Source organism: Oncorhynchus gorbuscha, linkage group LG14 (genome assembly GCF_021184085.1).
Source record: "Oncorhynchus gorbuscha isolate QuinsamMale2020 ecotype Even-year linkage group LG14, OgorEven_v1.0, whole genome shotgun sequence".
NCBI lineage: Eukaryota > Metazoa > Chordata > Actinopteri > Salmoniformes > Salmonidae > Oncorhynchus > Oncorhynchus gorbuscha.
This window is the reverse complement of record NC_060186.1, coordinates 6407891-6420178: the sequence shown is the minus strand read 5'-3', so window position 1 is coordinate 6420178 and position 12288 is coordinate 6407891. Positions and strand designations below refer to the sequence as shown.

General features: G+C 48.9%; 1 protein-coding gene across 1 annotated transcript in view; it reads left to right on the top strand.

The window, feature by feature from the left end:
- LOC123995860 (voltage-dependent L-type calcium channel subunit alpha-1C-like) overlaps positions 1–12288 on the top strand; it is a 657732-nt gene that overhangs the window by 592581 nt on the left and 52863 nt on the right. The window contains 2 exon segments of the mRNA XM_046299539.1: positions 1117–1277; positions 3854–4079. Of these exon segments, the coding sequence (XP_046155495.1) occupies positions 1117–1277; positions 3854–4079 (387 nt within the window).

The window sequence follows — 12288 nt, the reverse complement described above, 5'->3', positions numbered from 1 at the left end:
AAGTAGTGCCCTACATAGGGAATAGGATACCATGTGGAATGTAGCCAGTGTTATTCTGTCCATTGCTGTTATGTTATCTATCTCTGGTGTAACATTAGTGCTCTACAGACTCTTATGAATCATGTCAGGAGACAGTGGGCTCTGAACCACCTGTTGGTCCTAGTTGAACCGCTGCCTCATGTCCCCTTCACATCTCCTCTCCTCTCTCCTCCTCTTCCCTCCTCTTCCTCTCCTCTCTACTCCTCCTCCCTCCCCTGAGAGACTGACTCCCTGTTCTGTTTCAGGACACAGTCCAACGTTCTCCAGCCTGCTGCACTGCTGCCTCATGTCCCCTTCACATCTCCTCTCCTCTCTCCTCCTCTTCCCTCCTCTTCCTCTCCTCTCTACTCCTCCTCCCTCCCCTGAGAGACTGACACCCTGCTCTGTTTCAGGACACAGTCCAACGTTCTCCAGCCTGCTGCACTGCTGCATGTCATGATGATTGGTTCAGTTACTGAAACAGAGAAAATATTGCTCTTCTTCCTCTCTTCTTCCTCTCCTCTTCCTCTCCTCTTCCCTTCCTCTCTTCTTCCTGTCCTCTTCCTCCTCTCTTCATCTTTCTCCCCCCCTCTCTCTTTCCCTCTCTGTCTTTCTCCCCCTCTCTCCCTCTCTCTCTCTCTCTCTCTCTCTCTCTCTCTCTCTCTCTCTCTCTCTCTCTCTCTCTCTCTCTCTCTCTCCTCCTCTCTCCATCTCCATCTCCCTCTCTCTCTCTCTCTCTCTCTCTCTCTCTCTCTCTCTCTCTCTCTCTCTCTCTCTCTCTCTCTCTCTCTCTCTTCCTCCCTCTCTCTCCCTCTGTCTATCTTTCTCCCCCTCTCTCCCTTTTCTCTTTCTCCCCCTCTCCCTCTCCCTCTCTCTCTCTCTCTCTCTCTCTCTCTCTCTCTCTCTCTCTCTCTCTCTCTCTCTCTCTCTCTCTCTCTCTCTCTCTCTCTCTCTCTTCTCCTCTCTCCCTCTCCCTCTCTCTCTCTCTCTCTCTCTCTCTCTCTCTCTCTCTCTCTCTCTCTCTCTCTCTCTCTCTCTCTCTCTCTCTCTCTCTCTCTCTCTCTCTCTCTCTCTCTCTCTCTCTCTCTCTCTTTACAGTCGGTACTCGCGGCGGTGGAACCGTCTGTGTCGTCGTAAGTGTCGAGCGGGGGTCAAATCCAGCGTGTTCTATTGGCTGGTGATCTTCCTGGTCTTCCTCAACACTCTAACCATCGCTTCAGAGCACCATAAACAAGCTGACTGGCTCACAGAGGCCCAAGGTACTGACACATCAATACCACCTTCAGAGCACCATAAACAGGCTGACTGGCTCACAGAGGCCCAAGGTACTGACACATCAACACCACCTTCAGAGCACCATAAACAGGCTGACTGGCTCACAGAGGCCCAAGGTACTGACACATCAACACCACCTTCAGAGCACCATAAACAGGCTGACTGGCTCACAGAGGCCCAAGGTACTGACACATCAACACCACCTTCAGAGCACCATAAACAGACTGACTGGCTCACAGAGGCCCAAGGTACTGACACATCAACACCACCTTCAGAGCACCATAAACAGGCTGACTGGCTCACAGAGGCCCAAGGTACTGACACATCAACACCACCTTCAGAGCACCATAAACAGGCTGACTGGCTCACAGAGGCCCAAGGTACTGACACATCAACACCACCTTCAGAGTACCATAAACAGGCTGAATGGCTCACAGAGGCCCAAGGTACTGACACATCAACACCACCTTCAGAGTACCATAAACAGGCTGAATGGCTCACAGAGGCCCAAGGTACTGACACATCAACACCACCTTCAGAGTACCATAAACAGGCTGAATGGCTCACAGAGGCCCAAGGTACTGACACATCAACACCACCTTCAGAGTACCATAAACAGGCTGAATGGCTCACAGAGGCCCAAGGTACTGACACATCAACAGCAACTCAAGTTCCAGTACATTTTATTTCATTATCTCAGCACCATAGTGTATTGTACATTATCTGGTACATATAGTACTATAATACAATCACTTATCTTAAAACAACTCAATAACAGAAGTTTATTTCTCCTGACTGAGACACAAAGAGTTTGCTACCATTGGTACATCCTGGTTCCCCAAGGTACAGAGACAACAACACAGAATAGCATCTGTCACATCGTGTAAATAAAATATTCTTATTCACAAACACGAGTGGAGGGAGCCATGATGGTTCAGAGGTATGTTTGTGTTACTTCTGAACTGGTGTTATTATCCTGCTAACAACACTGCTCACCAACTCACATTCTTCACAGATTTGTTGTTCAATTCTTTGTGTTGTAATTTCTCTTCTTCTCTCCTCAGAGTAGCCAAAATATCTTTATTAAATAATCGCTGTTGTTTAGTCTTTCTCCTCCTCTCTCCTCAGAGTAGCCAAAATATCTTTATTAAATAATCTCTGTTGTTTAGTCTTTCTCCTCCTGTCTCCTCAGAGTAGCCAAAATATCTTTATTAAATCATCTCTGTTGTTTAGTCTTTCTCCTCCTCTCTCCTCAGAGTAGCCAAAATATCTTTATTAAATCATCTCTGTTGTTTAGTCTTTCTCTTCCTCTCTCCTCAGAGTAGCCAAAATATCTTTATTAAATCATCTCTGTTGTTTAGTCTTTCTCTTCCTCTCTCCTCAGAGTAGCCAAAATAGCTCTATTAAATCATCTCTGTTGTTTAGTCTTTCTCCTCCTGTCTCCTCAGAGTAGCCAAAATATCTTTATTAAATCATCTCTGTTGTTTAGTCTTTCTCCTCCTCTCTCCTCAGAGTAGCCAAAATATCTTTATTAAATCATCTCTGTTGTTTAGTCTTTCTCTTCCTCTCTCCTCAGAGTAGCCAAAATATCTTTATTAAATCATCTCTGTTGTTTAGTCTTTCTCTTCCTCTCTCCTCAGAGTAGCCAGAATATCTTTATTAAATCATCTCTGTTGTTTAGTCTTTCTCCTTTATTCCCTCCTTCTATTCACCTCTCTCCTTTATCCAATAAGCTGTTGGTTTTTACACCTCACTAATCCTAAAGTAATTTTACAGTGAAAATCTCACTTTTAAAAGTTAATATTCTGGGCCTCCTGAGTGGCGCAGCGGTCTAAAGCACTGTATCGCATTGCTAGAGGCGTTACTACAGGCCCGGGTTAATTCCCGGGCTGTGCCATAACCGGCCATGGCCGGGAGTCCCATTGGCCCAGCATTGTCTGGGTTAGGGGAGGGTTTGGCCCAGCGTCGTTCGGGAGAGGGGAGGGTTTGGCCCAGCGTTGTCCCGGTTAGGGGAGGGTTTGGCCCAGCATTGTCTGGGTTAGGGGAGGGTTTGGCCCAGCGTCGTCCGGGTTAGGGGAGGGTGTGGCCCAGCATTGTCTGGGTTAGGGGAGGGTTTGGCCCAGCATTGTCTGGGATAGGGGAGGGTTTGGCCCAGCGTCGTGCGGGTTAGGGGAGGGTTTGGCCCGGCATTGTCTGGGATAGGGGAGGGTTTGGCCCAGCGTCGTCCGGGTTAGGGGAGGGTTTAGCCCAGCGTCGTCCGGGTTAGGGGAGGGTTTAGCCCAGCGTCGTCCGGGTTAGGGGAGGGTTTAGCCCAGCGTCATCCGGGTTAGGGGAGGGTTTGGCCCAGCGTCGTCCGGGTTAGAAAAGCTGCTTCATAACCAACTTAATGACCTTATTTCACTCAATTCTAGGTCATATTTCATATAAATCTGTAAATACTGGACAGTTACTTGAAGTTATATACCCTCACCACCCTCTCTCCCTCTCTCCCTCTCTCCCTCTCTCTCTCTCTCTCTCTCTCTCTCTCTCTCTCTCTCTCTCTCTCTCTCTCTCTCCTCAGACATAGCCAACAAGGTCCTGCTGGCATTGTTTACAGGGGAGATGCTGTTAAAGATGTACAGCCTGGGTCTACAGGCCTACTTCGTGTCTCTGTTCAACCGCTTTGACAGCTTCGTGGTGTGTGGAGGCATCCTGGAGACCATTCTGGTGGAGACCAAGATCATGTCCCCGCTAGGCATCTCTGTGCTCCGCTGCGTACGCCTTCTACGCATCTTCAAAATCACAAGGTATAGTACCACATAACACAGTCACTAGGCATCTCTGTGCTCCGCTGCGTACGCCTTCTACGCATCTTCAAAATCACAAGGTATAGTACCACATTACACAGTCACTAGGCATCTCTGTTCTGCGTACGCCTTCTACGCATCTTCAAAATCACAAGGTATAGTATATATTCCCTACATAGTGGACTACTGTTGACCAGAGCCCTATTCCCTATATAGTGGACTACTGTTAACCAGAGCCCTATTCCCTACATAGTGGACTACTGTTAACCAGAACCCTATTCCCTATATAGTGGACTACTGTTAACCAGAGCCCTATTCCCTACATAGTGGACTACTGTTGACCAGAACCCTATTCCCTATATAGTGGACTACTGTTGATCTGCTGTGGCTTTGTGCCCAGTGCAGCGTAAAAGGACCTTCCATCTAGCAACAGTCGACATGTTAATCATTAGTAACACGTACAGTTTCCATCAGTCACCATCCAAGGGTACTTGTCCTCTCTCTGTCACCCTGTCCATGTTACAACACCGTATCCGGGAGGGGAGGGAAGCCATTTCTAGTTGAGTGGATCCATTTCATTTCACAGTTAATGCGTTTTGAATTGTGGGTAATGAAGTGTGCTGGCGGGGTTCACTAAATTCCAATAATATAGTAATGTAGCTTCCAGCTAGTTCTACTGAGGCTATACAGTTCATTGGTGCTGCTGGCAGGGTTCACTATATTCCAATAATATAGTAATGTAGCTTCCAGCTAGTTCTACTGAGGCTATACAGTTCATTGGTGGTGCTGGCGGGGTTCACTATATTCCAATAATATAGTAATGTAGCTTCCAGCTAGTTCTACTGAGGCTATACAGTTCATTGGTGCTGCTGGTGGGGTTCACTATATTCCAATAATATAGTAATGTAGCTTCCAGCTAGTTCTACTGAGGCTATACAGTTCATTGGTGCTGCTGGCAGGGTTCACTATATTCCAATAATATAGTAATGTAGCTTCCAGCTAGTTCTACTGAGGCTATACAGTTCATTGGTGGTGCTGGCAGGGTTCACTATATTCCAATAATATAGTAATGTAGCTTCCAGCTAGTTCTACTGAGGCTATACAGTTCATTGGTGGTGCTGGCAGGGTTCACTATATTCCAATAATATAGTAATGTAGCTTCCAGCTAGTTCTACAGAGGCTATACAGTTCATTGGTGCTGCTGGCAGGGTTCACTATATTCCAATAATATAGTAATGTAGCTTCCAGCTAGTTCTACTGAGGCTATACAGTTCATTGGTGGTGGTGCTGGCAGGGTTCACTATATTCCAATAATATAGTAATGTAGCTTCCAGCTAGTTCTACAGAGGCTATACAGTTCATTGGTGCTGCTGGCAGGGTTCACTATATTCCAATAATATAGTAATGTAGCTTCCAGCTAGTTCTACAGAGGCTATACAGTTCATTGGTGCTGCTGGCAGGGTTCACTATATTCCAATAATATAGTAATGTAGCTTCCAGCTAGTTCTACTGAGGCTATACAGTTCATTGGTGCTGCTGGCAGACTCCATCACACTATTACTCTCTCCATGGCTGTGTCCCAAACGGTACCATATTTCCTATATAGTGCACTACTTTAGACCAGAGGTCAAAGGTCCTCTTTCTTCTTCACTTTAAAGCCACATGTACAACAGGTGCCTCCCTCCCTTCCTCCTGGCCACCACTACTAATCTCAGAGTTGAGTATAACTCACCCTCCATGTTTACCTTTACCCCTGACCTCTGACCCCTATTCAGAGGACACAAGAGGAGAAGAGATGGGGTGAGAGAGGGGGAGAGGAGGAATTATGGGGTGAGAGAGAGGGAGAGGAGGAATTATGGGGTGAGAGAGGGGGAGAGGAGGAGTGATGGGGTGAGAGAGAGGGAGAGGAGTAGAGATGGGATGAGAGAGGGGGAGAGGGAGGAGTGATGGGGTGAGAGAGGGGGAGAGGGGGAGAGATGGGGTGAGAGAGAGGGAGAGGAGGAGTGATGGGGTGAGTGAGGGGAGAGGAGGAGTGATGTGGTGAGAGAGAGGGAGAGGAGGAGAGATGGGGTGAGAGATGGGGTGAGAGAGGGGGAGAGGAGGGGGTGAGAGGAGAGGAGAGGGGGGAGAAGAGGAGGAAGAGGAGAGGAGGAGGGAGAGGAGAGGGGGGGGGGAAGAGAGGAGGCAGAAGAGGAGAGGAGGGGGGAGTGGAGAGGATGTATTGGTATTTTATTAGGACTACTAATCTCACTGCAACCCCTCCCCCCCAGGTCTCTGATCACTACTTTGTTTCCTTTTCTGTCTCCCTTTCCTCCAACCCAAGCCCCTCAGCTCCTACCCAGATGGCCATGCGTCGTCGCAATCTTCTCTCTCTCTCCCCCTACTATCTCCTCTTCTGTCCTATCATCTCTCCCTTCTGCTAAATGCTTCTTCCTCTTGTCTCCTGATTCTGCCTCTTCAATCCTACTCTCCTCCCTTTCTGCATCCTATGACTCGCACTGTCCCCTTACCTCCCGGCCGGCTCGGCCCTCCCCTCCTGCTTCGTGGCTAAGTGACTCATTGCGAGCTTACAGAACAGGGCTGCGGGAAGCTGAGAGAAAATGGAGGAAAACTAAACTTCCAGAGGACCTATCCTCCTTTCCCTCCCTCCTCTCTACCTTCTCTTCCTCTGTATCTGCTGCTAAAGCCACTTTCTACCACTCTGAATGTCATGTGTCTGCCTCTGACCCTAGGAATCTCTTTTCCACCTTGACCTCACTCCTTAATCCTCCACCCTCTCCCTCCTCCCTCCTCCCTCTCTGCAAAAAAAGGTTGACGACATCTGCTCCTCATTAACTCAGCCTATTGAGTCCACTGGTCTCACTCACACAGAACTACCCTACGCCTTGACCTCTATCTCCCTCTCTATCCAGATGACTTCCTGTTGTCTGGCCGCTCCAACAACCTGGCCACTCGATCCCATCCTCTTCTCCATTCTCCAGACCATCTCTGGAGACTTTCTCCCTCTCTATCAAGATGACTGACAACTCATCCCTCATCAACTCATCCCTGACAACTCATCCCTGACAACTCATCCCTCATCAACTCATCCCTGACAACTCATCCCTGACAACTCATCCCTGACAACTCATCCCTCATCAACTCATCCCTGACAACTCATCCCTGACAGCTCATCCCTCAGCAACTCATCCCTGACAACTCATCCCTGACAACTCATCCCTGACAACTGGCTACGTCTCCTCTGACTTCAAAATGGCCCGAGTTGCTCCCCTCCTCAAGAAACTTGACTCATCTGACATCAAAAACTATAGATCTGTATCCCTTCTTTCTTTTCTTTCCAAAATACTTCAAAATCAAATCAAATCAATCAAATCAAATTTATTTATATAGCCCTTCGTACATCAGCTGATATCTCAAAATGCTGTACAGAAACCCAGCCTAAAACCCCAAACAGCAAGCAATGCAGGTGTAGAAGCACGGTGGCTAGGAAAAACTCCCTAGAAAGGCCAAAACCTAGGAAGAAACCTAGAGAGGAACCAGGCTATGTGGGGTGGCCAGTCCTCTTCTGGCTGTGCCAGGTGGAGATTATAACAGAACATGGCCAAGATGTTCAAATGTTCATAAATGACCAGCATGGTCGAATAATAACAAGGCAGAACAGTTGAAACTGGAGCAGCAGCACAGTCAGGTGGACCGGGGGACAGCAAGGAGTCATCATGTCAGGTAGTCCTGGGGCACGGTCCTAGGGCTCAGGTCCTAGTTGAAACTGGAGCAGCAGCATGGCCAGGTGGACTGGGGACAGCAAGGAGTCATCATGTCAGGTAGTCCTGGGGCATGGTCCTAGGGCTCAGGTCCTCCGAGAGAGAGAAAGAAAGAAGGAGAGAATTAGAGAACGCACACTTAGATTCACACAGGACACCGAAAAGGACAGGAGAAGTACTCCAGATATAACAAACTGACCCTAGCCCCACGACACAAACTACTGCAGCATAAATACTGGAGGCTGAGACAGGAGGGGACAGGAGACACTGTGGCCCCATCCGAGGACACCCCCGGACAGGGCCAAACAGGAAGGATATAACCCCACCCACTTTGCCAAAGCACCGCCCCCACACCACTTCAGCGTTCTGTCTTTGATCAAAGTCCTCGTTATCTCTCTCAGAACTATCTTCTTGACCCTAACTAGTCAGGCTTCAAGACGGGTCACTCAACAGAGACTGTTTTCCTCGGTGTCACAGAGGCTCTCTGCTCTGCCAAAGTTGACTCTCTCTCTTCTGTTCTCATCCTCCTAGATCTATTCTCTGCTTTCGACACTGTGAACCATCAGATCCTCCTCTCCACCCTCTCAGGGCTGGGTGTCTCAGGCTCTATCAGATCCTCCTCTCCACCCTCTCAGGGCTGGGTGTCTCAGGCTCTATCAGATCCCCTCTCCACCCTCTCAGGGCTGGGTGTCTCAGGCTCTATCAGATCCTCCTCTCCACCCTCTCAGGGCTGGGTGTCTCAGGCTCTATCAGATCCTCCTCTCCACCCTCTCAGGGCTGGGTGTCTCAGGCTCTATCAGATCCTCCTCTCCACCCTCTCAGGGCTGGGTGTCTCAGGCTCTATCAGATCCTCCTCTCCACCCTCTCAGGGCTGGGTGTCTCAGGCTCTATCAGATGCTCCTCTCCACCCTCTCAGGGCTGGGTGTCTCAGGCTCTATCAGATCCTCCTCTCCACCCTCTCAGGGCTGGGTGTCTCAGGCTCTATCAGATCCTCCTCTCCACCCTCTCAGGGCTGGGTGTCTCAGGCTCTATCAGATCCTCCTCTCCACCCTCTCAGGGCTGGGTGTCTCAGGCTCTATCAGATCCTCCTCTCCACCCTCTCAGGGCTGGGTGTCTCAGGCTCTATCAGATCCTCCTCTCCACCCTCTCAGGGCTGGGTGTCTCAGGCTCTATCAGATCCTCCTCTCCACCCTCTCAGGGCTGGGTGTCTCAGGCTCTATCAGATCCTCCTCTCCACCCTCTCAGGGCTGGGTGTCTCAGGCTCTATCAGATCCTCCTCTCCACCCTCTCAGGGCTGGGTGTCTCAGGCTCTATCAGATCCTCCTCTCCACCCTCTCAGGGCTGGGTGTCTCAGGCTCTATCAGATCCTCCTCTCCACCCTCTCAGGGCTGGTTGTCTCAGGCTCTGTACACACTGCATCCTGTCTGGCAGGCCGCTCCTACCACGCGACGTGGAGAGGATCTGTGTTTGCACCACGTACTCTCACTACTGGTGTCCCCCAGGGCTCGGTTCTAGACCCTCTTCTCTCTATACACCAAGTCACTCGGCTCCATCATATCCTCACATGGTCTCTCCTATCATTGCTATGCAGACAACTTTTCTCCTTCCCGGCTTCTGACACCCAGGTGGCAACACACATTTCTGGTTACCTGGCTGATTCCTCAACTGGGATGTGAGCCCACCACCTAAAGCTCAACCTCTGCTGCTCTTCCTCCTGTGGACGACCTGCCCGCTCAAAGACATCTCCATCACGGTTGACAACTCCACAGTGTCACCCTCCCAGAGTGCAAAGAACCTTGGCGTGGCCCTGGACAACACCTTGTTGTTCTATGTAAACATCAAAGCAGTGACCTGTTCCTGCAGGTTCATTCTCTACAACATCAGTAGAGTACGACTCTATCTCACACAGGAAGCGGCGCAGGTCCTAATCCAGGCACATGTCCTTTCCCGTCTAGACTACTGCAACTCGCTGTGGGCTGGGCTCCCTGTTTGTGCTATCAAACCCTGCAACTTATCCAGAATGCTACAGCCACTCCTGGCTTTCAACCGTCCCAAGTTCTCTCAACTCACCCCACTCCTGCACACACTCTACTGGCTTCCAGTCGAAGCTCGCATCCACTACAAGACCCTGGTGTTTATCTATGGAACAGTAAGAGGAACTGCCCCTCCCTACCTTCAGGCTCTGATCAAACCCTACACTCCAACCCGAACACTCCGTTCTGCCACCTCAGGTCTCTTGGTCCTCCCACCCCTACGGGAGGGCAGCTCCCTCTCAGTCCAGTCCAAGCTCTTCTATGTCCTGTCACCCCTACGGGAGGGCAGCTCCCTCTCAGTCCAGTCCAAGTTCTTCTCTGTCCTGTCACCCCTACGGGAGGGCAGCTCCCTCTCAGTCCAGTCCAAGCTCTTCTATGTCCTGTCACCCCTACGGGAGGGCAGCTCCCTCTCAGTCCAGTCCAAGCTCTTCTATGTCCTGTCACCCCTACGGGAGGGCAGCTCCCTCTCAGTCCAGTCCAAGCTCTTCTATGTCCTGTCACCCCTACGGGAGGGCAGCTCCCTCTCAGTCCAGTCCAAGCTCTTCTATGTCCTGTCACCCCTACGGGAGGGTAGCTCCCTCTCAGTCCAGTCCAAGCTCTTCTATGTCCTCAGCTCCCTCTCAGTCCAGTCCAAGCTCTTCTATGTCCTGTCACCCCTACGGGAGGGCAGCTCCCTCTCAGTCCAGTCCAAGCTCTTCACTGTCCTGTACAGCTGCTGCAGTCTATCATGTACCCTCTGTCTCTATCAGCCCAGTCCAAGCTCTTCTATGTCCTGTACAGCTGCTACAGTCTATCATGTACCCTCTGTCTCTATCAGCCCAGACCAAGCTCTTCTCTGTCCTGTACAGCTGCTGCAGTCTATCATGTACCCTCTGTCTCTATCAGCCCAGACCAAGCTCTTCTCTGTCCTGTACAGCTGCTACAGTCTATCATGTACCCTCTGTCTCTATCAGCCCAGACCAAGCTCTTCTCTGTCCTGTACAGCTGCTGCAGTCTATCATGTACCCTCTGTCTCTATCAGCCCAGACCAAGCTCTTCTCTGTCCTGTACAGCTGCTACAGTCTATCATGTACCCTCTGTCTCTATCAGCCCAGACCAAGCTCTTCTCTGTCCTGTACAGCTGCTGCAGTCTATCATGTACCCTCTGTCTCTATCAGCCCAGTCCAAGCTCTTCTCTGTCCTGGCAACCCAGTGGTGGAACCAGCTTCCCCCTGATGCTAGAACAGCAGAGTCTCTGCCCATCTTCTGAAAACATCTGAAACCCTACCTCTTCACACAGTATCTTAAATGATCCTCCTCCTCACCTCAAAAAAACTTAACCAGCACTTGCACTTGACCCCCCCCCCCCCCCCCCCCCCCAACTCTACTGATAGCTACGTTATTGAGAATTTATTTTACTTTATATGCCTGTGATATGTGGTTGTCTCCCCTCAGTATCCTTCCATCTAAGTTGTCAATATCAGGAGGTTTGTCACTATTGATTGATAACAATCATCTTTCCAGCTGTCGCACACTAACTTTACAAAATTCAAACTTACAAATGTTTTTCTTTCATTATTATTATTATTTTTAAAGGATTGAGTATGATGGCTCACTGTTCGTTGTTGACATTTTCTGCTTAAGTTAGTTTGCCAACTAATCATATAAATAATTGGCAACATCAAATGGTTTTGGGATGAATAAGCCATCTGATTCCATGAAAGATGGAGTTGAATTGGTCTTTCTGCCCATAAAACTTTCATTCTTTAGATCATTGATCTGGGCTTCGTAATACACTTTCTTCTTTGAGTTGAGTTTAGTCACATCATTTCTCAATTTGCGGCCAGTCAGATGTGCAGACAGACATATTATCTCATTTCAACCATACAGTTTTTCAATTCCTCATCAATCCATGGAGTTCTAACTGTCAATTGAACAGGTACGTGCTTATCAATTATCGGAAAGAAGCAATTTCACAAAGTGCAGCGTCTGGATGCTCGTTAATCAGCACATCAGACCAACACGTATTTTAAACATCTTCCACACACGTTTGTATGGTCTCTTATACACTGTTTTAGGCCCAGCTGTAGGAACCTTTGTTTAGGGGGTAGATCAGATAGATTGTAGCTTCCATCTATGTAATTGTCTGCATCATTTCTAATCCCCTGTATATATATATATTATTATTTTTATTTTTATCATATGTGTTATTTCATAGTTTTTAAATCTTCACTATTATTCTACAATGTAAAAAAAAAAAAAAAGTAAAACCTTTGAATGAGTTGGTGTGTCCAAGCTTTTGACTGGTGCTGTATAATAGCAACACCTCCCCCATAAGTATCCCTGTCTCTTCTATAGATGTTACGTCCTTGTATTGCTACTCTGCCAAACTCAGCAAAAACAGAAATGACCCTTTTTCAGGGCGCTGTCTTTCAT